Source organism: Rattus norvegicus, chromosome 7, assembly GCF_021556685.1.
Source record: "Rattus norvegicus strain SHRSP/BbbUtx chromosome 7, alternate assembly SHRSP_T2T, whole genome shotgun sequence".
NCBI classification, from domain to species: domain Eukaryota; kingdom Metazoa; phylum Chordata; class Mammalia; order Rodentia; family Muridae; genus Rattus; species Rattus norvegicus.
The window spans coordinates 106,211,896-106,239,516 of record NC_141540.1 but is presented as its reverse complement, the minus strand read 5'-3'; the positions used below and the strand labels follow the sequence as shown (position 1 = coordinate 106,239,516).

The following is a 27,621-nucleotide window of genomic DNA, read 5'->3' as shown; positions in this document are numbered from 1 at the left end:
ACATATATGTAATTTTGTGTGGTCTCTCTCCCTCTCCCTCACCCTCTCCCCCTTCCCTCCCTCCTCTCCCTCCCGTGTGTGTGTTGTGTGTGTGTGTGTGTGTGTGTGTGTGTGTTCTCAGGTTCCTGTTCCTCTCCCTTCCCTTTGGAAATCCAAGGCAGAGTGAGCCGAGGGCTTTCTGAATTTCGAGTGAGGTAAGCAATTTAAAAAGTATGTATGATACAAAAATAGCTTTTAAAATAGCAAAAGCTACAGGTTTTTCTTGTTCACTTTTGCCACAAGATGATCTTTTTCTGGACCTATTTGCTATCAAGGAATACACAATAAAATAGGAGTTAGAGGAGGTCAAGAGAAAAGTAAGCCTGGAGCCTTTCCACTTTGATGTCCCCTACATTATAAACGGTATCCACTGTCAGCACTGGAAACCAGAAGCAGCTCACTGTAGTACTTGAGAAATGTGTATTGAACCAGTACAGTCCTAACTGAGGTACAAATAAGTCTAAAAGATGTTTTACCTTTTATACTGTTTAGGGAGTGTTGTTTGTTTTTATTTTTTTTAACATGTACTAAATGCCATCTGGTAATCAATTTCCTGTCTCTGCCTCAAAGCTTAACCCCAAGTGCATTTCTCACATCATCTGATGGAGCTTGAAGGTGTAGACCAGTTACACCAACCAAGTGTCTTACTCTCTCAGCTTTCCTCAAAGTGTCCCATGGTCATGCAGCTTTTGTCATTCCTTTTCTGAGGATGGCTCTGCCCAAGCTCTTCACTTGGAAAGCTCTTATTCCCCTAATCTAGCTAACTACCCCTATGGTTTACCTGTATCAGTCAGCATCCTGTTACTTAGCACAGAATTAGCCATTCACTGTTCATTTGTTCATTCACTCCATAACTGCTCACTAAATCTTCTTTACCATGAAGCCGGGTGAAGAAAGAAAGAAAGAAATGACAGCCCTTGCCTTCCTTGAGTTCACTCCTTAGCCAGAGAAGAAGGAAATGAAAAACTCAACAGGACAGTAAGACCTCTGCAGATGGTGCAACATGTTAAACAAGAAATAAAAAAAAAGATCAATGGAGAGGAAGTTTGGAGAACAAGTTCCTGGAGAAAGGTGGTCAAGGGTCAGTCCTCTGTTGGGGATATGGCTTCTTAATGAGACCCAATTGGAGCAGCTAAGGGACATGCAGAAAAACACTCCAGTCAGAAGATGCCACGCAGTGGTGAGGAGCATTAAGTCCTCTTGTCCCTCAGTTAATAAATATTAATAGACCTCATTGCCTATTCATCTTTCAAGCCTGGGGAAAATATCTTCTCCATAACTCCATGGTATGCCTCTATCAGTCTTGCAGTTAATTAATGTATACCCATTTGCTAATTAATTCATTGATTAGTTGCAGGAAGTACAAAATAGGGATGGTTTTAGACTTAGAAATAATTACATTCGCAGACTTTCCTAGTCACTCATAACTATGTCAAAATTTTAAAAAAGGTTATTGGAAGCATGCAATATTTCTCCTTTCTATAGAAAATGAATAAAGCCTAAAAAAGGATGCTTTTTGTTTGTTTGTTTTGCCATTCTTATTACCACATAACTGAGATTTGTTTTAGTTGCTGCTTATGGTTTTGTTTTTGGTTGAGGAACATAACTCAATGAGAGAATCAGTGTATTTGTTATCTATTGCTGCTTAACAAATGGCCCCAAGTTTGTAGGATTCAACAATCCATGTTTCCTGTACTACTGTGAAGATCAGTGCACTGGAACTCAGTTCAGAACTACTTATGAGGTTGAAGTCAAGCTAACAGCTGAAGCTAGACTGCTCCTGCTGCATGGATGGGGCTGGAAAATTTACTTGAGCCATGACTTGATCAACTGGTTGCCTGAAGGGACTACTGTATTTTTTTTTCTTTTTGTTTTTATTAACTTGAGAATTTCTTATATACATTTCGAGTGTTATTCCCTTTCCCGGTTTCCGGGCAAACATCCCCCTCCCCCCTCCCCTTCCTTATGGGTGTTCCCCTCCCAACCCTCCCCCCATTGCCGCCCTCCCCCCATAGACTAGTTCACTGGGGGTTCAGTCTTAGCAGGACCCAGGGCTTCCCCTTCCACTGGTGCTCTTACTAGGATATTCATTGCTACCTATGGGGTCAGAGTCCAGGGTCAGTCCATGTATAGTCTTTAGGTAGTGGCTTAGTCCCTGGAAGCTCTGGTTGCTTGGCATTGTTGTACTTTTGGGGTCTCGAGCCCCTTCAAGCTCTTCCAGTTCTTTCTCTGATTCCTTCAATAGGGGACCTATTCTCAGTTCAGTGGTTTGCTGCTGGCATTCGCCTCTATATTTGCTGTATTCTGGCTGTGTCTCTCAGGAGCGATCTACATCCGGCTCCTGTCGGTCTGCACTTCTTTGCTTCATCCATCTTGTCTAATTGGGTGGCTGTATATGTATGGGCCACATGTGGGGCAGGCTCTGAATGGGTGTTCCTTCAGTCTCTGTTTTAATCTTTGCCTCTCCCTTCCCTGCCAAGGGTATTCTTTTTCCTCATTTAAAGAAGGAGTGAAGCATTCACATTTTGATCATCCGTCTTGAGTTTCGTTTGTTCTAGGGATCTAGAACTACTGTATTTTATTCCTGGCTGTGCATATGAAGACTCAGGTTCTTGCCACAAGCATTTCTCTGTAGGTCTATATGAATGCCCAACATGATGGCTGGCTCACCCAAGTTTGGATGCTTCCACAAAGCAAGGATGTGTGACTTAGCCTCGGAAGTAACACATTACTGTTTCTGTTGTTCTTTATTGCTCATTTAGACAAACCCCAACACTCCATTGATGGGGAATTGAAAGACCACATACACAAATGAGGGATCAACAGCAGCACTGTCTTGGAATCACACTGCCAAAAACAGTCAAAGGGACACAACTTGATAAGACTGAATTGGATAAGACAACTTGCCAGAGAGAGAGCTGCTAGAGGAGTATCAAGACATCCCAGATGCTAGTTGAGCCCCAACCCCAATATGTTCCTTCTCTTAGATGTCTTGATTACTAGGAAGATCCTGGATTTGAGGAAAGCATACAACACCGTGTTGGCCAATGAGCTGCATATGAAAGTCTTCCACAGACTATAAAGATATGTTTGAAATCTCTTTGCTTTGTTCCCCAAGCCTGCTTTATATCTATATAAGGAAGAATGTATGAATGCATGCTTAAATCATACGAAGCTGGACTCATACTAAGAGGAGGGCGAACTCTTCTGCCAGCACACAATGATCTATGTGATTGACTTCCTCAACCCAACTACCAGATCCTTTCACCACCGTCCTTTCTGTCTAAGAAAAACAAATGCCGATTTGCTCAAGTCACTTTCTTTAATGACTTTTCCCATTTTTTTTGTAGGCAAGGTTGTTATAATTTACAAAGATACCTCACTCAGTCACTGGAAATCATGGGAAGTCCTTTAGTAAAAGTTGAAGCCTGTGCTACTAGCAGAAGAATAAGTACAAAGAGGGAGGAGAGAGAGCAAGATAAATCTATCTGGAGAACTGAATGAAGCTGAAGCCCAGGACAAGATGGACAGTAATAAGAGATAGGGGTAGACGGAAAACCAATCCCCAGTTCTAAAACTAATCTTCCACACTGACAACTAAACTAAGTCTTTGCAGTGTGCTGAGCAAGAAGTTAACAAGATGGCCTGTAGGAAGGAGGAGCCTTGATCTTTAGTATGTATAAATTTTCAGTTTTCTGGGACCATGGAGGTGAGAACTAGGAAGCTGCTGCTCAACCGTGTGCTTGCGGCTGGCAGCATCATACTGCATACTTAAAACTGTTAGGAAGGTGAATGTTATGTTATGTGCTATTTTTCCCACTGTTAAAAAAAGGTGCTGTGATCATATTTTTAATTTAGAATAATCACAAGCACTGGGGAAAGGAGGCAGACTATAGCTAAAAACATGTTAAAAGTCTCTGCTGAAGTTATCTAAGCGAGAGAGGACGGTAGCCAAAAATAAGAAAAAGCAGCACAGCTAGAGAGAACAGAAGACAGTTGGGGACCATTCTGCCAGGAGTCAATAGGTCTCTGGTGGATACCTGGAGTAAGTCAGCTGGTCAGCTGAGCATTTTCTGGGTAGACTCCCCAATACCAAGACTTTCATTATACACCCTTCATTCTTCACAAAACCTGGAAAACTATTACTTTTGCACCATATTGTCAGAATTTAAAAACAATTTAACAACTTGCCCATCTTCACAAAGAGAGCATGCTCTGAGTTCCCACAGGGCAGTAATCTTCCAGGGAGCAAAACTAACTTATCTCACCAAATAGCAGCTTTAGTTAAATTCAGATTCCTGTCAGTGTCTCGGGGCTAGAGGCCTCCTAAACGTTTCTTTTACAGAAATTCAAATTACAAAATCTACTCTATATTGTGCCCAATACACAAAACCATGGAAGTTGGTGAGCACAGGGTTCTTGCGATGCAAATCTGTTTCATCCATAATTGAGTGATGAGAGTCCAACCACTAAATCTACTTTCTGTTAACCCAAAACTTATTTTTTATAAACTTGGAATAAATGCAACATAGAGAGTTTGAGAAAACATTATTTTTGTCTAGAATTTTGTTATATTATCTAGAAGTTACTTCAGAGGAAGAATGTGTATAATAAAAGTTGCTCACAGGAATGGATACAGAAAATGTTGTACATCTACACAATGGAATACTACTCAGCTATCAAAAACAATGACTTTATGAAATTCATAGGCAAATGGATGGAACTGGAAAATATCGTCCTCAGTGAGGTAAACCAATCACAGAAAAACACACATGGTATGCACTCATTAGGATTAATTGGGGTATTAGCCCAAATGCTCGAATTACCCAAGGTTCACAGAACACATGAAACTCAAGAAGGATGATGAAAAATGCGGATGCTTCATTCCTTCTTTAAAAGGGGAACAAGAATACCCTTAGAAGGGGATAGGGAGGCAAAGTTTAGAACAGAGACTGAAGGAACACCCATTCAGAGCCTGACACACATGTGGCCCATACACATACAGCCACCAAACTAGATAAGACGGATGAAGCTAAGAAGTGCAGGCTATACTTCTGGATGTAGATATCTCCTGAGAGACACAGCCAGAATAGAGCAAATACATAGCCGAATGCCAGCAACAAACCACTGAACTGAGAACGGGATCCCCATTGAAGGAATCTTAGAAAGGACTGAAAGAGCTTGAAGGGGCTTGAGACCCCATATGAACAACAATGCCAAGCAACCAGAGCTTCCAGGGACTAAGCCCCTACCTAAAGACTATACATGGACTGACTCTGGGCTCCACATTCATAGGTAGCAATGAATAGCCTTGTAAGGGCACCAGTGGAAGGGGAAGCCCTTGGCCCTGCCAAGACTGGACCGCCAGTGAATGGGATTGTTGGCAGAAGGCGGTATTCGGAGTGGGATGGGGAGGGGAACACCCATATAAAAGGGGGGAGGGGTTAGGGGCATGTTGACCTGGAAACTGAGAAAAGGAATAATATTTGCAATGTAAATAAGAAATACCCAAGTTAATAAAGAAGGGGAAAAAGTTGCTCACATTATGGAAGTATTGATACCCTTATTCTTCAAATTTACATATACATGCTATATGAATTTGACCCAGGAAGTTGGCTGCATAACTCCATAAGTTTACTGGATCTGCATTATGAAAACCATTTCTAACCTATGAAGATGGCATATCCTTTTTAAACATGGAGACCATTCTGCGAGACTCTCCCTTGCAGTACCTATTCCTTTCTTTCATCAAGCTACCCATCAATCACTTCCAGAAAGGAGGAGCAAAAACTAAAAGTAATGTTTCCATCATTCTGATTTCTCTTTCCCAAATTTTAATCCGCATAGAAGACCAAAAAGTTTTACAGTGGTAGGAAGTAACGAAGTGCATAGGAGCATCCAGAAAAAAAATGAGATGATCTTAAAAAACAAAAACTATTCCTAGTCTAAAATGGGGGATTCCCAAGCTTACAGAAAGAGAGAAGAAAGTGCGTGGCTCTTAAATACTGGGTTCTTGGAAGGGCAATGTGCATGACAGCAGAAAGACTGAAAATCAGCTTATAAAAATACCATGGGGCATCTGCTACTGCTCTTTTCCCTAACAGTCGTGGTGTCAAATTGCCTTTTGAATATTTATGTTTGTATCCATAGACCTGGGCTGCTCTCAGTCTTAGACAGCAAGGGTCTTTTTGCAATAGGTAGTAGTTACATGACTGGTCAGAGTGCTGAGAATAAGAGACTAAGTGCTCATCCCTAATAAAAGCATATATATCACCCTCCTTCCCCTCACATACTCCAAGCCTCAAGGAACCTCAGGAAGAGTTGGTAGAAACAATATAAGAGCCAGAGGGTGGGGAGTAATGCAGTGAGATGCTGCCTTTCTGGATATGGTGTGGCCACCAAACTCATGAGATCACAGCAACTGTGATTACCAGCATAAGATTATAGGATTAAGCCAGCCAAATTCCCAGCATAGATGGGGACAGTGAATGAACAGCTCTACCTCTAAGTGAGAAAATATTGACAGTTGATACCTGCTGGGCAAGAGCCAATCATCCTTCTTTGAGGGTTGGTGGGATAGTATCCCATGCCTCAGTAGACGGCCCTGTACCATGACGAACACATGGACAGTACTAATGTTTAGTGGGTTTGTTTGACTTAGTCAATTATAAAAAGAAGAGAACTGGAAACAGGACGGAGATGTGTTGAACAAGCACAGGGAGCTGGAGGTTAACTCTAAACAACATGTACATATAAGCAACATTAAATAGGTTCAATATGTGTAGGTTTTTATATATCCACAAATACAAAAGTAATCTCATATTAGTATATAATAAAGAAAAGTTCATGAATTTGAGGGTGGAATGGAAAAATGGGAGGAGTTGGAACATGAAACAAAAAAGAATAGATATGATGTAAATAGCATATTCCCATATAAAGTTTCAAAATAAATAATAATAATCCATAATAATTGGATTGATATTTTAAAGAAGGGAGAAATAAGGAGAGTTGTAGAATATCAGCAAGGTTGGAAGGTGCAGGCTAACATTATTTTTGTTGTCCATTACTACACACTTGACCTAGATTCTTTTTTTTTTTCATTTATTTAAAATAGACATTTTTTTCAGGCAATACATTCTGACTACGGTTTCCCTACCCCACTACTCCTCTCAGTTTCTCCCCACCTCCTCCTTCTAATCCAGATCCACACACTTTCCACCTCTTGTTAGAAAAAAAACAGCAATCTAAAGAATGATAATAAAATGAAAGATAAACCAAAAACAAATCAGAATGTGATAAAACAACCAGACAAGAAAAAAAGCCAAAGAAAAATTACAAGCAAAGAATGTAGATGCAGAGACAAACACATATGTTCACACACACACAAGAATCCCATAAAAACCCCAAATCTGAAGCTAATATATATACCAGGATGATGGAAACACTACTTTTAATTTCTACATATATATATATATATATATATATATATATATATGTACATGCAGAGGGAGAGACCTTGGAATACCCAGTCCTAAGTGGAATATCTTCATCAAATTCATATATATATGTCTTAAGAGTCGCTTGTTGCCCCAGTGAGACTCTTTTGGAGAAAACTAATTTTTCATTTGCAAGTGGTTATCAGTTAGAGATAGTTTCTGGGTTCGGGATATGCGAGCACCCCTCCTTTCAACTCTAGGACCCCATCTGGTGCAGACCCAGGCAGGCACTATGCGTGATGCCTCAGTCTCTGTGAGATTATGTGTGTGCTAGCCCTGCTGTGTCTAGAGAGTTTGATTCCCTGGCCTTCATCCTCTCTGGCACTTCTACTCTTTCTGCTTCATTTCCACAAAATTCTCCGAGGGGAGAAATTTGATGAAGATATCCCACTTAGGACTGGGTATTCCAAGGTCTCTCCCTCTGCATGTTTTCTAGCTGTGGGTCTCTGCAACCCATCTGTTGCAGGAGAGACCTTCTCTGATGATGGATGAGCAAAACCTGGATCTATAAGTATAGGAGAATGCTAGGATTCATTTTATTGCTATGTTCCTTTAGCAGAGCAGTATTCTTTGGTTTTGGCTCTTGGTCCTTGGCCTACCTAGACTCAGGTTTTTGACCACACAAGCCGTGTTGGGTGTGGGTTCAATCTCCTGAAATGGGTCTTAAGTCAAACCAGACATTGGTTGGTTACTCCCACGAGCTTAGTGCCTTTGTTGCACCAGTGCATCTGAAGCTTTGTAGCTGGATTAATCTGGTAGTGGACAGAGTACTGTCCTGTACCATGGACACTAGACCATAGAGGTGAAGGCTCTAGGTAGCACCAACTCAACCTCTCCTTGTTTAGTGAGTTGCGTGGGTATTGTGTTTGTAATAGGGCCTTACCGTCAGCCTGTAAAGAGCCGCCAGTATCATTGGGAATAACCTAGGTTGTTTGGGGGTTTCCACCATGCCCCTTGGGGAACCAAGAAGTTGATTAAATATAGCCATTCCCAGTACTGGAGTTTCATTTGGTGATAGGAGATGTCTTCTTGGAGTTCTGGCTCCCTTGTTATTTTTCAATTTCATTTAGATGATCTTTATATGTGTGTGTATTATAGAATATTTCTACTGTATTAGGTTTCTATACACATTCTCAAATGGCCCTTAGGTTTAGATGCCCCTCCCCATATCACCCACACACACACACTTGCCTCTCCTCTCCTCTCTTCCCCCCTTTCTGGATTATAGCTAGTAATGGTGCTATAGTTGGAACAGAGCAATGGTGAGACCAAGTACTCTCCCTGGAAGCCTAGGATCTTCAAATCCCTCTTTAGTGTGTGTGTGTGGCGGGGGTCTTCTTGTAATTTTGAAATTTCAGCAACAATGTCATAGTGCTCTCACCCTCTGGCTAAACCACGGATCATCTTTTAAGAATCAGAAAATGTTTCTGTCTGTCTCCCTTGGAGGCTCCTTTCTGCTACTTGCCTGACTATGCCATGAGCTCTGCCTTTCCTGTCTCAAAACAGTTTTCTTACTGAGAGACACTTTTCTGCTTGCAGGCACCGAAATCTAATTTAAACTAGTTCCTGTGAAGACCCAAACTGTCTACAGATATTTTACTTCATCTTGTATCTTTCAAGACAGAGAAGAAACAGGAGTGAGGCTGAAACTTTATTCTCCTACTGTGCATTGTGCTGCAGTACAGATGGGATGGTTGTGCAAACTTTTAAATGCAGTCTTTCCCATAGTGAGTTCTATTTGCCTTAGACACCAGCTTCGCCTGAAGTTCTGTTGAAGCAGAAATGTTGTGGGTGTCTTCTAACAGCAGTTCTTCAGGGGAAGAAGGCATGCCATTTTCCTTTAGGGACTTCTGACTTGGGAAGCTGCTCTGTCACCAACATCATCCTTTAGAAACAGGATCTCTGGGGTTGAACTCAGTCCAACATTTCTTTTACATGTAAATATTTAATGTCTTCAGTAAGAGACTGGCTCTCTGTTGGGCATTCTAGAATCTACACCTGTATGTGAGTGCAATCAAGCTAAGGAGTCGAAGGTACTTCTTGAGGGGACAGCCAATTTCTTTTCTTAAATATAGCTACTGTAAATGTAGTCAGTGGCAGGCATCAACATCACAAAATAAATGTTATTTTCCAAAGAGGCAAAAGAATATTTTCTCACTGCGAAACTAGTGGGGGGAAAATAGGTTAAGTCAATTGTTTGGGCTAAATCTAATATGTGAAAATCTGGGGTTTTTTTTCACAATTATAAAAATAGTGTGGGAATGTGCCTTGAAGCAAGCCAAAATGAATAAGCCTTCTACCCATTTACACAAGACTGTGTTCTGTTCCATTCATCTGCTATTTGGTCTTACTGAACAGATTTCTCCACATCAAAATAACTCAGAAATTGCTTAATCTGACTTTGAAAATGTAGCATACATTTAATATTTTCACTTCTATCAGTTTTGCTTAAGTTAGTCATCATTGATTACAGAATTTTCACTAAGTATGTGCATGCGAGACTTAGACCATCCAAATGTACCTAACCATCTACCACCCCCACCATGGGGAAAGGTACTTATATACAAGAAGCCTCAGTGTGCAGTGTCCTGATCAGTAAAATGGGAATCCTAAAAGCAGACAAAGGCCTGACTCACAGAATCACTGAGATGGTTAAGTGGAATATTTATGGAGGACTCCGGGAAGAGTTTGACAGCTCATAGGGGCTGAAGAAAATGTCACTAGCCAAGGGTCATGGCAATACCCTTCAAGGGGATCACTGTTTCACCAGGAGAAGCAACAGAAATGAAAACATGGGATTTAATGGAAGATCTGTAATCCCTTTGGTAGGATCTACACCAGTGTTCAGAAAGCACACCATCAGATGGCATAGGAGGACCTCGTTCATGGTCACTAGGGATGTCATAAAAGGCTTTATGCAGAGACACTATCTGCTATTTGGGCTTTGAAGAATAGGTTGTGCAGCATTTTGGGGCAGAAAGGTGAAATGGGAAGTCAAAGAAATGGAAATGTATATATATTAAAATGTCAAAATATTGTGCCGGGATCACAGTATATACTTTGAAATATATAGGGAGTAACAGCACATTCCTAGTTCCTCCCAGGCTCCCACACAATGCTTGACAAATCTTGTTTTAAGTTAGACATCCTTCAGTGGTTGGCATATTACAAAATATAGTATATATTTGTGTGTGTCCAAAGTTCTCATTCAAGAACAGAATGCTCTGGAGGCTGAAGAGCATCATCTCGTCCCAACAAGAAGGACCTCCATGCTATCAGCTCTCTCACCTCACAATAGCCTGTAACAGTGCCCTTATAAGACAGAAAAGGTCAATTGGGCCGATGAGATGTTTTCTCCCGGTTGCGTTTGCTCCAACCTCTGACTTCATGAAATTCTTGGAGTTTCTCCTTGCAATAAGCTGTGCTCATTCACCAACCTGAGTCATTTTCTCTGATTGGGCCCAAGTCTCCCCCTCTTTGGTCTGCCTCTTCTTGCTGCTGAATAAATCATCCCGGGGAAGGGAAGGTCCAGCTTGGAGGAAGATTTTTTTTTTCCGGAGCTGGGGACGGAACCCAGGGCCGTGTGCATCCTAGGCAAGCGCTCTACCACTGAGCTAAAACCCAACCAGAGGAAGATTTTTACAGGAAAGTTCCATCTGCCTTCAACTCCTCATAGATCCGGGCTGAACCCTCAGTCTCCAGGAAACAGAAGCAAGAACCTAAGAGACGTCTCTCTCAGTCACTGGTGCTTAGGGTGCTCCCTGGCACAGGTGACTCGGCTGAGGTGCCCTCAGGAAGAGAAAAGCCGCAACCCCATCTCTATGTCCAGAAGAGAGAGCTTTGGGAAAAATCTTCACTCTTTCTCTCTCTCTCTCCCTCTCCTCCAAATTAAAAGCTTACCCACCCTAGAGTTTTAGAAGTTTTGGAAAACCTGAGTCCAAGAATATAAAAGATCTAAAAGGAGAAATAAACCGTTCCGACTGATGTATACTTTGGTTTCATTAAGGTCTAAATAACAACCTGGTTTTTGGTTTTGTTGTTGTTGCTGTTGGTTGCGTTTGTTTGTTCGGTTTCTGAGATACTTTGCTCTTAACTTCTCGCTCGCAAGGGTCGAACAGCCGGTCTGGGATCTTCTTACAGTTAACAAATCAACATGTCCACAAGCTGAACTTAAAATAGAATAGCTTCCTTTCTATTTAAAATTCAACGTTTAATTGAGTTCTTCCTTGAGCGATCTTTGCCAGTTAGTGCACCAAATTCCTGCAATGATGGTGAGGAAAGGTAGTGCCTTAAAAGACTTTCCCCTTCTGCATGCTCTATGTGAGGCAGGTGACCTATAAGACTTGGAAAGAGGAGTCAAAACACAGGTTTCTGGGGCACAGTCGCTACAAATAACCCTGAGAACGCTTTGGGATGGGTGAAGGGAAGGCTCTCCAGCTCCTCGGAGAAAGCTGTGTTTTGCCTAGGACCAAAAGGAGCTAGGAGTTTGTCTGCACTAGAAAAAGGCATAAAAAACGCCATCTCAGGCTTGGGGTTGGGGATGGGATGGGGTGGGGGTGGGGTGGGGTAGAGGTGGGGTGAGTGTGGGGACGGTGTCGAGGGTAGCTTGACCAGGTCATTTAGGCTTTCATGGGACGCCCTGGGGTTACGAAAGCGCCCAGAGCCTGACGTCATTGGCCATCAGCTGACTGCGTTCAGGGCCTGAGCTTCACAGGCTGCCGCCGCAGTCGCTGTGGCAGAGGTGATGACTTCCACCACCTGCAGCCGGGCTCCAGACTGGTACTGGTACCAGATCCCTGAAAAGCCAGAACCCAAGGACCCCGCTGGATTGGGCTCCGATTCAAGAACCTCTGCGGGGCAACTTGGTTTTGATCGCGACCCTCAACGTACCTAGGCAGGCAGGAATGCTTCCTCCCTGAGGCCCCTGGAAATGATATTCTGAAGGTCCTCTTTCGCACCTTTCTTGAAAGCCGGGACAAATTTAGTATCCGAAACATGCAGACCACGCCCCCATCCTAATACCCTCAACTATCCAGACCCGTAGTGTAGAGAAGAGTTAGAGGTTGCCCGCCTCTGTGAGAGCCGCTTCATTGGTTTTAACCTGAAAGTTGACATTAAATACACACCGGGAGAGGCGCGCACGCACACACACTTCACATCACATCACATCACATCACATCGCTCCCGAGTGGGGAGGGCGGAAATGAGCACCTCTAGTGCGTGTCTCTGGTCTCGAGATGTTCGTGGGCAAAGCGGCCTACGATCCTGGCTCTGCACCTGCCAAGGACAGGAGCCAGGGCTTAAAAAAGAACCGCGGAGGAACCAGCGGGCGCGGCCAGCTGGAGCGCTCCGCTGCAGCGCTCAGCCAGGCTCGGGGGCTCCAGCAGTCCGCGCCCGCCCAACCCACCAGCGCGGTTCTTCAAGACCTGGTGCATCCTGTGCAGATCTGGTTGCCTCCGTGTCCCAGCCCCCACCCCTTTTACCCCCCCTCCCAATCCTGGGTTCCGGGGGCGTGGTTTGGCGCGGGGGCGGGTTTAAGTCGCCACGGGTGTCTGACCGCTCTGACAGGTCTCCAAATTCCTCCCAGGCTCCCGTCCCGCTGCGCGGTTCCGAGCGCCCGAGTGGCCCCGCGCTTCCTTGGATCCGGAGGCGTCTCGTCGACTTCCACTCGGCCTGGAGCCTCTCTTCTCGCTGAAACCTTTCGCCTGCCTCCTCACACGCCAAGGCTCATTTCTCAGGCTCAGGAATCCGCTCCAGTGGCTTCTCTTCATACTCAGCTGTTGGCTTTACAGCCCTCCCCACTTGTTCTTTTCCTACATCCCCTGGGGTCTGGCAGGCCCAATGGACTCCAAAGAGCGAAGTGAAGGGAATGGGAATTGTGTGCTGCGACCCATCAGAATCGCTCCTAGCATTGGTGACTTAGTCCTGTAGCGGAGACTGGGACCCTGAGGCTAGCGCCCCGCCACGATCCTCCTTGAGGAATGCATCAGTCCAGAACTCGCGCTGTCAGTATTTGCTCTGGAAGTGGCCACAACCAGGAAGGAACCGAAGAGAGAGCTTCATCCAGCACACCTCCAAATTAACTGTTTGGTGACTTGTTAGTGTTAAGGATACCACCTTTCTCCTGCCCTCCCGCGGGGCGCCCTGCCACCTCACCATCACCCACACCTCCTGCCTCATCGCGCCCGCCTCCAGCTCCTCCCCGACTCCCCATGCCGGCGCAATGGAGTTATCCGAAGGGCGATGATTGCAGCCACAGCTGCTAACTTAGCACCCATCCTAGCCATCGGTCACCCTTGGCCAGCCTTTCTGCAGCCGCCGAGACGTGGGCGTCCAGAGTCCAGTGCCGCAGCCAGGACCCGCCCGACGCGCAGCAGAAGCGCGGCGCCCAGGCGCCTCTTAGAGAAGACTGCGCCAAGACGCTGAGCCTAGAGCCAGCCCAGGAGCTTGAGCGCAGAAAGGGACTGCGTGGCTCAGAGTGCCGAGGATTTCGTGGACAAATAGCCACCACTTTCACTGCGTATCCCAACGGAGCTGATTGGCGGGAAGGTGGCTTGCCAGTACGCAGGGGTCCACTGCAATCTGCCAGGAGCCCCTTGCTCTCGGGCTCACTATGACTTGACCTGTGGGGGCCCTGCTCAGGGCTCCTGCAATCGAGCAGCCTAGGAAAGAGGGGATCGCTGCCAAGCGGCCTTCGGGTCTCTAAAAACCCCTACCCGCAACTGCCACAACCAGTGTCTGAGCCTCCCTCCCTGCGGACCCCAGCCATGGAACTCTCGGATGTGCACTGCCTTAGCGGCAGCGAGGAACTCTATACCATTCACCCGACGCCCCCGGCCGGCGACGGCGGGAGCGGCTCTCGGCCGCAGCGGCTGCTGTGGCAGACGGCGGTGCGGCACATCACCGAGCAGCGCTTCATCCACGGCCACCGAGGCGGCGGCGGCGGGGGCTCCCGCAAAGCCTCGAACCCTGCGGGCAGCGGACCAAACCACCACGCGCCGCAGCTGTCTAGCGACTCGGTGCTGCCTCTCTATTCTCTGGGCTCCGGAGAGCGAGCGCACAACACCGGTGGCACCAAAGTCTTTCCGGAACGCAGCGGGAGCGGCAGTGCCAGTGGCAGCGGGGGTGGGGGCGACTTGGGCTTCCTGCACCTTGACTGTGCCCCAAGTAACTCGGATTTCTTCCTCAATGGGGGATACAGCTACCGTGGGGTCATTTTCCCAACCCTACGCAACTCCTTCAAGTCTCGGGATCTGGAGCGCCTCTATCAACGCTATTTCCTGGGCCAGAGGCGCAAATCGGAGGTAGTGATGAACGTGCTGGATGTACTAACCAAACTCACCCTTCTAGTCCTTCACTTGAGCCTAGCCTCGGCTCCCATGGACCCTCTCAAGGGCATCCTGCTAGGCTTTTTCACTGGCATCGAGGTGGTGATCTGCGCCCTCGTGGTGGTCAGGAAGGACACCACCTCCCACACTTACCTGCAATACAGCGGCGTGGTCACTTGGGTGGCTATGACCACCCAGATTCTGGCAGCAGGCCTGGGCTATGGGCTTCTGGGCGACGGCATAGGCTACGTGCTTTTTACACTCTTCGCCACCTACAGCATGCTTCCGCTGCCTCTCACCTGGGCCATCTTGGCCGGCCTGGGCACATCCTTGCTGCAAGTCACACTTCAAGTGCTCATACCCAGACTAGCGGTCTTTTCCATCAACCAGGTAACTCCTGCTTGCACTTGCTTTCCCACTCCACTCCCCTGGGTTGTTTAGAAATAACTTCTAGAGAAGTAAGGTGGCCTCATTCTTGTAAGTCTGCTTCCTTAACTTACTTAGGTTTTGGGCGAGCTTCTGTGGGAGGCTTCAAGGCTTATAACAACTGGAACAAAACGGCTAACTTTACTACTCGGCTTTGTAATTCTCTAACAGAAGCCTTTGTGGCTGACATTCAAAGTCTACAGGCGCCGCTGAGGCAGGACACAGAAGGGGAGAACCGCCTAGATTTAAGCTGTGGTGCTTTGCTAACTCACAGCAGGTTGCTGTAGGGATTCTTCACTTGGATTTCTGCTTGGCTTGTTTCTGAATGAATTTAATCTTTGCTAGATGTGGAGTTGCAGTGCTGGGTGCCCTCCAATAGGTCTTCCCCATCCTTCACAATCCTGACAGGGATTTTATTTGGGAAATGTTAGTGCCCTTGGGGATCTACTGTGCTTTGTCTCTTATTTAAGTGCCCAGCCCCAGATCTCTGAATAAATGAATAAATAGGTCTCAGGAATTGCAAGATGGCAGACTCTTGGCGAAGAATATGTTTTTTATTAACTAAAGGAGGTATTTTAATATAGTTGACTTTAATGAAATACGTAGACGAAGTCTCCAACTCTCTCCTTTCTCTCCCCTCCTCTCTTCTTCTCCCTCATTAAATATGGATGTGCTTATGTGAACAAAGTTCATGTTGTCTGTGACTGGGAAGGTCGACAAAGAATCTGCTGTTTAAATTCACTAAAACCAATTGATAATTAATGACCTGACACTTTGTTTAACAAATATCTGGTACTTAGCAGGGAGAGTGAGTGTGGGGGCTTCTCATTTACAGAGGGAAACTCAACAGACTCAGTCTAGGAAGAAAGCAAGTCTGAGGTGATTGGCTAGGGGCCGTTTTGTATGAATCTCTCCGGTCCTCAACATCTCTGCTTACTCTTGCTGACATAAATAGATGTTAAAGCTCCTCTAGCTGAGTATAAATAGTTCTTAGAGCGGGCAATCCTACTAGAAGTAACTGGTGGTCTGCAGATCACTAGCACCAATGGAAAGCTTTGCCCATCACTGCCTGGTGGGGTTTGATGGGATTGGGGGTCCTTTTCCTTTCGTGATGGCTCTATTTGCTAAGGTTGCCTATCTGGTTAGCTGTTCTGACTGTGCTTTTGGGAGTGTCTCCTCTAGCAAAAGCAGTGAGTATATGAAGCACCTGGCTGTGATCATCAGGCCTGAGACAGGGAGATAAGAGATTTGCTGAGAGCTGGGCAGTGCTGAACTTTTCCGTACTCTAGGCAATGGTCAATATACTCTCAAAAATATCCCAAGCCTTTAATACTTGATGCAGAGTAAAATGTCCCTCGAAGAAGGCCTTGGGGCCTCTGCCTGGGGTTGCATAATATATACAATGTATGAGCTGTGCGTTTCAAATTCTGTGAACACAGATGTCTAAACTCCTAGCATGAAACCCACTTTCTTCTGAGCACCCCTGCTCTTTTCTTTCATTTCTTTACTATGTTTCAGTGTTGGCAAATCATTTCTTCTTTTGCTCCTCCCTCTTGCCTCCTCATCTGTCTCCTGCTTGTGAATCCTCCTTTTTGAAGACATACTTGGTCTAAAATGTTCTCACAATCAATTGTAGATATCTGATGTATGCAGAAAGCCTCGCTTACAACCTACTGCCTCTCAACAGTAGCCCGCCTTGGTGCACACTACTGAAAGACCACATAAAATATGCCGGGGTAGTATTTAGAAAAACACACCCTAAGTGTCAAATTATGAATGTCTTCAAAGTTCTAAGTATAGACATGTTTTTCTTGCCAAGTGAATCCAGCAAGCGAGTTCTGGCTCCATATTTGTTTGATATTCTACTCAAATACTACCAGATGGGAAAAAGATTAAAAATAACCCCCAATGTCTTCCCACTCCCATCCTATGATAAACAGTTCTCCACTGTGAAAACCATGGCTCACTGCACGTAAACTAAGCCTATTTGCCTTTCTGTTTGGGACAAGTTATTGGTTTAATAGGATTTCATAGGTAACCTTTCCACCATACTGAAGATACCTGGGCCATAGTATTCTTCATCCTGGGGCTGCAAATTCCTTTAAACATTTTCCTTTGGCGCCCCCTAGAGGCACACGCTTCATAGAGCCTTAAGGAAAGTGGAGGCATCTTTTCCGACCCCCTGGTTTTGTGTTATTTTTGGTTTGGTTGGTTGGTTAGTTGGTTTGGTTTCTTGGTTTGAGACTGTGTGTGAGGGGAGTGGGGGGGAGGGTGTCTTATTTTGTTTTGCTCTGCTTTATTTATAAGAAATACTAGTTGATTTTCCATGTTTAGTACATAAATCACACTTAAAACATGCTAAGAACTTCCTTGGGCAACCACAGTGAATTCCTATGTCTTCATCACAGTCCACTCTACCCCCCAGGGGCTGCTTTTCCTCCTCTCATACTTCCTCTTCTGCTCTTCTTCAGATCCTAAGTTCTCCACCCACCTTTCCATATATCTCAAGAACCTTCCTACCTCTTTGTCTTTATAGCTGCATTCTGGGTTAATCTCACTTATTCTTCATATGATCTGGTCATTCTATTTGTCCAGATTGTCACAGGCCATTCTTTCTCCTGGCACATGACTTGTTTTAGTTTCTCCACAGCAATTGCACAGTCTGAAACTATCTTTTCACTTTGTTGTGTCTCTTTTGTTTTTTACCCGAAGTCTCGATGTTGACAAGTACACAGACCCACGAAAGGGGCAAGAGATTGCCTTTGTATTGACGATTTTATCCACAGTACTTAGTCTAGTGCCAGACACGGAGTAGGCACCTAATGGAATCACCATCCAGACGAGACTGTTCGTCACATGATTATAAGATATTCAACTTCCCAAACTCTTTGTTGATGAAAGGATCCTCCACTCATGAACATCTACACAAGCATGTACACACAATTAAGTTGTTTGTGTGTAAGACAGGCTCTTACCTCTAAACACTGTTTGTAGAAATCAAAACACACAGCATGTCATCTGTACAATGTGTTACATAGAACTGAGATTCTTTATTGATGCTGTTATACCTGATAGTGACATAGAGGCAATATAGACCTTTATTTTCATTTCAACGAAAAAAGTCAAGTTTTTGGAAACAAAGGGGACCTTCTGAGGCTAGGGAGCTAACAGGTGATAAGGACAAAATTAAAATTTGGACTCCACTGCTAACAATTCTTCAGTAACCTCTAAGGGTATCCTTTCTGCAGACTAACAGTAAGATGGACCCCTTTTGCTAGTCAAGAAAGTAGTAGGCCATACACTATATTGATGAGCATTTAATGAAAAATACAGAAGGGAATGAAGAGAGAAAATGCCAGAAATGGCATAGATTCTTTCAAATGAGTTCATCATTCTGCTCAGCTGGGTACCAATTCATCAACCGAAGGCCATAAACCCTTTGAATATCAGCTCTTTGCATTAATCTTAATTCCCTTTAAGAGGATGGCTCAGGTTTAACTTAGTATTTTCAAGACTCGTGGGATTAAAACGAGAATACCGTGTCAGCAACACCCTGTCAGCTGTCTCACTTCACTGAAAATGTCATCTTCAAAAGTAATAAGCAAGCGAGTAATTGCCTTCTTAATCCAAGCCACGAGTTTCTGCTGCTACTGTTTCCACCCCTAAAAAATTACATCTGTGTCTTGAAAGGGCAACCACTGTGCTCCAAATCCCTGCAGACCCTCCAGATGAGCAGACAAAGCCCCTTGTGAATATGTATCACAAGTTGATCCCCACTGTGGATATGAGTCTTAATCTTAAAAGGCTCACTAAAGAGAGAATTCTTCTCAGCATAGAAATGGCTTGAATTCTTTCTATTCAGTCACTGCCCTCAATACTCCAACACACAACACACACACACACACACACACACACACACAACACACACAACACACACAACACACACACACAACACACACAACACACACACCACACACACAACACACACAACACACACACACAACACACACAACACACACACACAACACACACAACACACACACACAACACACAACACACACAACACACACACACAACACACACAACACACACAACACACACACACAACACACACAACACACACACACAACACACACAACACACACAACACACACAACACACACAACACACACACACACACACACACACACACACACACACACACACACACCAACAGAGATTATAGTTCATGGAAGATGTAAATGATCACCAAATTTCCCACATACTTCCTGGGTCCAGTAACACTGGAAATAATGAGGAGCCTTCACAAGGTGAAAAGCCCAATTGGAACTTTTTTTTAAATTAACACCCTACAAGAGTTCAGTTGCAGGTAGCCTGAGGTCTGCCCTTCAGCCACTGAATTAAACTGTGTCAGCCTCACATGTGGTATGCAAATCAGCGATACTGACAGTCTTTTCCATACTCTCTAGGAAGTTGATATTTCTCCATCTTAAGCTGATTGTTTATGCAACCAGTTAAATTCATTAATAAGAAAATGTATTGTAAGATGACATTATATGCATAAATAAAATATAATAATAAGGCTTCAGACACATTCTAAGCACCATAGCTACTCTTAACATTTTATTCTGTTTTGATTCTTAGTGACAATAAGAAGGTCTACCTAACATTTGAAAATCATCTTGTTCTCATTCTTCAGGTCATTAGACACAGGGTGGTAGAAATCATTTAGTTATTGGAAAACTGAGAGCAGTACTATTTAAACAGAAAGATGACTGCATTGTACTTCTCTCTTGGGAGATCGAAAATGTTACAGCCAGTGGCTAATTAGTCATCTGTGCCTCTTGTTGAAGCAGATAAAGAGATAAGTATAGAGGGAAGATAATTTCTGCAAGATAACCCTAGAGCAAATGCAGATAGGTATGCAAATCCAGGTTAATCCATGTTCAAGGTCATGCTGTCAGTGAGACATTTCTTTCTGTCTTAGACACATCTCATCAAACAACAGAGACTAGAGCCAGACAAATACTGATTAGTGATGCCTGAATTTGACTAATAAGGAGACCCAGTTAGACTACTACTTGTCTTATCAGTAATCTTGTAGGACAGCATGCAATTGTAGCAGGTAAGTGTGACAGAAACAACTGCGGTTTAGGAGAGAAACTGTAGGTTAAATATGCATTTCTGGTCACTTAAGTGAGGGACTGACCTTAGAGTAAAAACAAAGCAGACATAATGGAGTTACAGCCTGCCTCTCTCTCTCTCTCTCTCTCTCTCTCTCTCTCTCTCTCTCTCTCTGCTCATTTATGCAATTTAAACACAAGTGCATTTATACATCTTTGCCTAAGACTAAAAAGATCCTATGACTACTTAATGTACAATAAATGACATGTGATTTAAACCACCCCGAACTTGGTAAACACTCAATTCAGAACACAGAGCTACCCATTTAAATGGGATGATTGGACTCTGACTCTGTCTTAACTCACCCCTCTAGTTAACGGCAGGCAGTTTCTAAGCCCTGACTACCCCATTTCTGGGCATTCTTTCAGGATATTCATATAGGCTTAAAATAATAATTTCAACCAGCATGTCTGAAAAATGCCTTTCAATGGCATAGTTGAGTGTTAGCCTTCCCCAGAGGCGCCTCTGAACGCTGGACGATGGAGCTACTTTTCTCCTGCCTGTGAAAATGCCAGTCTTCCCTTCATGGCCTTTATTTTCTCTTTCTTCATTTCTGTTTTTCATTCTTGTTTTGCCTCTTATGTGTTTGTCTGAACTATCGTTTTGTCTGTCTGTTATGGTGGACAGTGGTTTGGTTTAGTGAAGGATTTTTCAGTGGTGCCAAAATGATCAAGTAAGTCTAACTGGCCCTGGTCTGTGGGCATCTTTGTCGGAGAGTTACAAATAGATTTGGTGTCTGTCTATGAAGAGAAGTTGTAAACTGATTGTGTAATGTATTTTGTTCAAGACTGAATTATAAACTTGTTTCCCTTCATATCTGTTGTGTCACCTGACTGCCATCAGTGAGCAGAGCACAATTAGATTAGACCTGGGGACGGGGTGGGGGTGACTCGGATTTTGGAGCAGCAGCTGCAGTGTCCTGCTAAGTGGGACGAATGCATTAGTCATATTTACACTGTGATGATTGATGGCATTTAAGAGCTCACCAAAAATAAGTGAAACCGAGCATAAGAGGAAAAGATTAAACACACACACACACACAATCAGAGGACACTACTACCATCATCTGTGACATTTCACTCTTGTCTCAATATTTCTTAGGATGCTAATTTATTCACATCACAAGTTGGTGCATTTGAGTTGATCCTGCATGTATTTGTCTCCAGAACACAGATGACAGTTTCAATATTCACCTCAAACCTTTTCTCTCATCAACAAATGGGCACAACACTGTTTCTCTGAGAGACCAGTAGGCCTCAAATATGTAATTAGGCAATACATCAATTTGCTTGACATACTGTTCCTGAAGCAAATTTCTGATTCTTTTTTTCAGAACTGAAGTAAGAGTCTGAAATCTAGCAGCAGCATTGGAAGTTGGGGAACATCTGTGACACATAGGTTTTCACCTCAGTCAGTCAGATAATGGTTTATATAAATAGTTTCTTCCTCGGGATGAGTACAGGAATGCTGCTTTTGTCAACCACCCACAGCAGGGGAAGCCAGAGTAATTGGCCACAAGCTTCCCCAGGAAATGTAATTGGATTTACACACTCAAATTATATCATGTGAGTTTTGTTTATGAGGGATATTTTAGGAAGCCAGGTCACTTAAGCAGCACTTGAGAAGCCAGCTTTTCTCACTGCAAGATTTTTCAGTCAGCCCTGTGGGGTAGAAGAATGCAGAGAGGATTAATTAACCATGGAGATGCTGTGCATTCAGTGGGAGGCCCCAGCCACATCCTAGTGAGAATGAAAGCCATTTTCTTAGCAAATGCTTCCAAGGGACTGTCTTTCTGACCAATGATCTTCTGCCAAATAAACATACAGTAGTTTGTTTCATCACTATCTCTGTGCTGGGTTGAATGGATGCTTGCCATGTGAATTTTTTACCCCAATTATATGTAATTTTAATATACACAAGACCTAAAATATCTGTTAGATATGTGTTATCTAATTTGCTCTATTTTTTGAAAAAGATGCCTAAATGTCGGTATTGCAAATTGTAAAGCGCCTGGGAAGCACAGGGCTCCCTCTGCTCTGGATGTGTTTTGAACACCAAGGACAAAGTCCCCCACCTCATCACTAGATTCACAAATTCCCTGGCCCAAATCTATTCAAATATCTGCTCTGTTCAAGTGCAGCCTGGTCTGTTAGTACTCAGTAGTGCCCTGGGACTAGAATTCACTAGGATGTTAACAGAAATAAACACTTTACCTATTTAATACCCATTGTCCTATTCTTCCTTACTAAAGAATGTTAAGATCTATATGGTAAAGACATGAACTAGATGTGAAAAGGAATTGAAATTACATTAAAGGGGGGATGGGTTTTCTAAGTGTGTGAATTTACACTTAAAGTACATTCCATATAAAAATTTTACCCGAGAACAAAACCTACAATCACCTTTTTATTTTGTAAAAATCACATCCTTGACTTGTGCTAGCTCATTTTGTAGTTGAGTAGAATAAATAAATTCAGAATTTCTTTGTGTGTGTGTGTGTGTGTGTGTGTGCACATGTGCTTGTACCAGCACATGTGTCCATACCTATGTGTACATGATTACATACAGATGAATTGAGATTGCTCGTAAAATAGACTACTAAGGAAGAGTCAGTACGTAATCACAATACATGTATTTTTTTCAACTTAGACTATAAGAAATATAGTTCCCAAATTTTCACAAAACAGGACGAGAAAAAAAATATAGGAAAATTACTGTGGACAGACTTGAGGATAGAAAGGCTATCAGAGGAATATGGTGACTGTCTTCAACTAACTGTGGCTCTGCCATGACAACAAGGTTGATTATTCTATGTGTCCCACACCAACCATGAAAGAGGTGAGGATCTTTAATCTGGGCAGCCACAATTCTACATGATGGGCTCTCCCACAGGAAGATTCATCAAGGGAAAGCTGCACTGATGGCAATTCATAGGAGCTGTCATGAGGGAGAGTCTGGCATAGGTGGTCATTTCTTCAAGGCCAGTAGAAAGCCATTGGTTACAGCTACAAGGAATCAAGGCTAGTTTGCATTCAAGGAAAAGGGGGGAAGAGAAAGAGCAGCGGGTCTAAAAGTTAAAGACCCATGATTACGTTAACTGACTGTTCTTCTGAGTGCTCCTCTGGGACCCGTGTCTAATAAAGCATCAAAGTGTTTATATTTTAAGGACCACAATTGTCACATATGGCTACTGCATCAGCAAGAAATGATGAAAATAGAGTAGATTTTGCTGCACCTCAAAAGCATCATTGGATTTTAATAAGCAAGAATAGAAGAATAGGTATTAAGTGGATAAACTGTTTATTAACTATGTGTTTACATCCTAGTGAATCCTAGTCCTGGGGCACTACTGAGCACCAAACTGACTATGCTGAGCTTTAACAGAGCTGATATTTGAATAGATTTGGGTCAAGGAGTTTGTGAATCCATTGATGAGGTAGGGGACTTTGTCCTTGGTGCTCAAAATACATCCAGAGCGGAGGGTTCAGCAAACACTTTTATCATAGTCTGGTCTTGGCTTCTTTTGACTTCAGCTCTTTAAATCATGAAACCTTTCTGATAGGGATTGAGTAAAGGAAAGCTCAAACTCTAGGGGAAAAAAGAGGTGAATGTGGCTATTCCTTCTTGATGAGGTGCATGCAAAGGGCCATCAAAGGACTAAGGCCAGTTATTTACAAATCACCTTATCTATCACAAGCTGAACCCATTCCAAGCCTGGTAATTTAGTAGCAGAGGAAAGAGCCTACCTCATGTCAGGTAGATTCAGGAAGATCTGCAGTCCTGGGGACTGCCGGTTACTAATTTGATTTAACCTTCCAGTGAAAACCGAGGAACATCTCCAGGAACCCAGTTAATCTTCCCCACATGAGGGAGGGCAGACAGGAGCTTCAGCAAGGTTCAAATTTCTTTCATTGAATCTTCTTTGCCACACCTGGAACTTTCACCCATCACAACAGTGCCATCACCTTCCCATGTGATCACCAGATTGTCAAATCCTTGAGCTTAGCCACTGGGTCATAGTATCTTAGTGTCCTAGCCCATGGCATAGCATGTGGCACAAGGACTGCTCTAGTTTCATGCTTTTTCATTTAGCAGAATGACTGTTGATGACCTGACTACCTCCTTCCTTCTGGTCCCATCCCAAGTGATCTCACACCATCACCAACAGGGAATGAGAATCAAATGGCAGAATTCACTTCCTTTATTCAGTATGTCAGACATTACCCTGTGGTTTGTATTGTCCAAGATGTCAAAGTTGTTTTACTAGTTATTACTTATTAAATAATATAAGGAACACCTCAAAGCATTATCTAGATCATTCCATTAAAATACAAGTTATAGAATTGAATTATCTGTGAGTATTTACCCATCCCTGAAAGTTTTTCATACCACTTCTTTCAGTTTTTGAGGTTATAGTCACTCAACCACCTCATTACTAAACTATCATAATCCTTAACTCCATTCTAAGCATTTGTCCTTATTCTGTAGTTCTCACCCCTCCTGGAGGAAACTTCCCATCGCAATAGTGGGAGACCATACAGAAAACTACAATCAAAGTGCAGTTGTGGAGTCAGGCTCAGTGGGCTGAAAAATCCATTCACACAGAGGCTCAAGGAACATTGTGGCAGCGGGAACAGAAAGACTGTGAGAGACAGAGGAAAGGGGAGTTTGTTGTGAGATTATGTCTCATAAGAACGAACGTCAGAAACTATATCCAGGAAGTCTCACCAACATGGCTTCCTGAAAGTTCCGCATGGGTCACATCCACCAATTCAAAGTAGAGTCCTAATACTAAGAGAGAGGCTGCTCTCTCTGCTATCTTCCCTGTTGGTTTTGTAGCATTCTGACCCTGAATCCCAGGGATCCACATCAGCTTATCATTCCACGTATACTCTCAGTCCCTCCCTTAGCTTGACACTCCAACAGAGCCTTTCTAGTGCATGCTCAGTGTGTGGTCTGAAGAACATTCATTGCTCCCCTCTTTTATCCAAGTCCTTGTTTGTCAAGCAAATGGCTCTGCCTCACTCTTAAAGGGATAGAATTGAACAAAACAGGCTATACCCTGAGCATGAAAATTACTTTTTTTTTCCTTCCTTCAGTTTCAATCCTATCATGCAAAAACCAGGTTACACATGAACTAGAGCAGTTTGAGTAAAATCTGCCGAGAAAGCAAAGCAGGATCCAATAACGTTAGCCAAAAAGTCTTTAGAAAGTCTCAAAAAATGTTTATAAGAAACTATTCTGTGTTTAGTTCCGTGAGATACTCTCCCATGCAGTTCCTTTCTCTACTTCCGGTCAGAAACTCAGTCAATGAGAGCAAAGCCAAAGGCGAAATCTCCCATGCTCTTTGATGAGCTTTCCTGGTCTAGTGGTTAGTAGCCCATCCAGGAGGATGGACCCATGTCTCCAAGTGGTGAGCAATCAATGAGTACAAAGCCTTCTTCTCTGTTCTATTTATGAAATATTGGTATTGCCCTTTCCTGCTACAAAGTACATAATGATATCACATAGACTACTGGGGCCTGCCCAAACCATCTCAGCCAGAGAGAAACTGCACAGTAAACTCTGTATATATGTATACACACACACACACACACACACACACACACACACACACACACACACACACATATTATGTATAGACAAACATATAATAAGCATGTAAGTACATTTCCTTAAAACCACAGGAATCACAAACTTTCATCTTGTTTTTGCTCTGGATTTTTCTCAATAACTTTGACCAAAGAAATGGCTTTGGCTTTTCACAGCCAAAATGTCCATCATGCCTTAAAGATTTTTGTGATAGAGTGGGTTTAAAAGGATCCTCAGTGCTAAGGTAAAACTCTATCAAACTTTACCACTTCATATGTTTTGCCTCAATTTATCCATCTCCTGTTCTCCACATCTGTCTTGACAGCTGCGCTGTAAATGTCACAGTGTCAAGGTGGCTCCTGAGTCACTATCAAGTCTCTATGGCCTTATCTAATGTATCTTCAAGTATCCTTAGAACTCAGTCTTCATTTTACCTCTCTATGAACAAGTGCTTGAGTGGTCATATCAGCACTGATCTTGCTTCGTCCCGCTTTACATATGAGGGTTTTGAGCTCAGAAGGGTGACATCATCTCCCTCAAGTCCAGGGACTAATGAGAAGCTCCAGCTCACACTTTCCCATTTCCAATGCTTCGCACTGAAATGGATGGCCTATTAGGGCCACTTTTCCCAAGTTAACTATGCTAGTTTCAAAGGCAATGAGTTATACGTGGCAAAAAAAAAAAAAAGAAGAATGAAGTTGGTATTCCAAATAATGACAATGTCTTTGATATTGGTCTGCAGAATCCAGAATATAGGGCACCTTATTGAAAACAGCACCTAAAATAGCAAATAACCATAATCTACACACATGTCATATGAATGTGGTGCCTGCAAAGGCAGGGGATTCCTAGAGCAAGCTGGCTAGTGAGACTCTCAGTGAACTCTGGGTTGAGTGAGAAGACCTTGCTACAAAGAATATAGAATTTTCTTGACATCAATCTGGGGTCTCCACATACACATGAATACACATCACATCACACACACACACACACACACACACACACACACACACACACACACACACCCCTATGAAAAGAAAAAAATTTCAAACTGTGAAAGTGAATTATAATTAACATGGATCGTGTTTTGTATTTGTCTTTGGTTTATTTGATTCCCTAAATCAGACAATGGCAATTCTTATAGAAAATACAACCTCTGAACATCTTTGACCTTGAGTCTAAGGATGTCATTCATGAGAAATGATTGAGCAAATACTAAGAGAAAATTACTGTAGGGTTTGTAATATTTAATTCTTCTGCTGGTTGAGCTACAATGGGGTTATTGCTGTAAGACCATGAGTCACTCTAGTCACTGAATTTGTTTTGGAGAGACTGATGACTGTGATATTTAAATGACAGACAATTGTTTCTTTTGAATATCTGATTAGTGACTCTGTGGCACTTGTCAGGATTTTAAAACGTGTGTTAGCTGTGATCAACAATCCATTTTATGTCAACATTACTCAACAGTGGTTGATCTGCAATTTATTCAACCTGAATATCTATATTGTGAGCATGGTTTCTATAGACTTTTATTTGTCTGTAGCTCCCCAACA

The 27,621-nt window shown here is 43.3% G+C and overlaps 1 protein-coding gene across 4 annotated transcripts in view; it reads left to right on the top strand.

The window, feature by feature from the left end:
- The first annotated feature begins 13,076 nt into the window (after positions 1–13,076).
- The window catches only part of Adcy8 (adenylate cyclase 8), a 249,784-nt gene continuing 235,239 nt past the window's right edge, over positions 13,077–27,621 (top strand). For 2 of the 4 annotated variants that reach the window (XM_087556005.1, XM_087556004.1), the window contains exon 1: positions 13,077–15,253. In XM_087556005.1, the coding sequence (XP_087412131.1) occupies positions 14,303–15,253 (951 nt within the window). In that variant the 5' untranslated portion in view covers positions 13,077–14,302. 4 annotated transcript variants of the gene reach the window in all.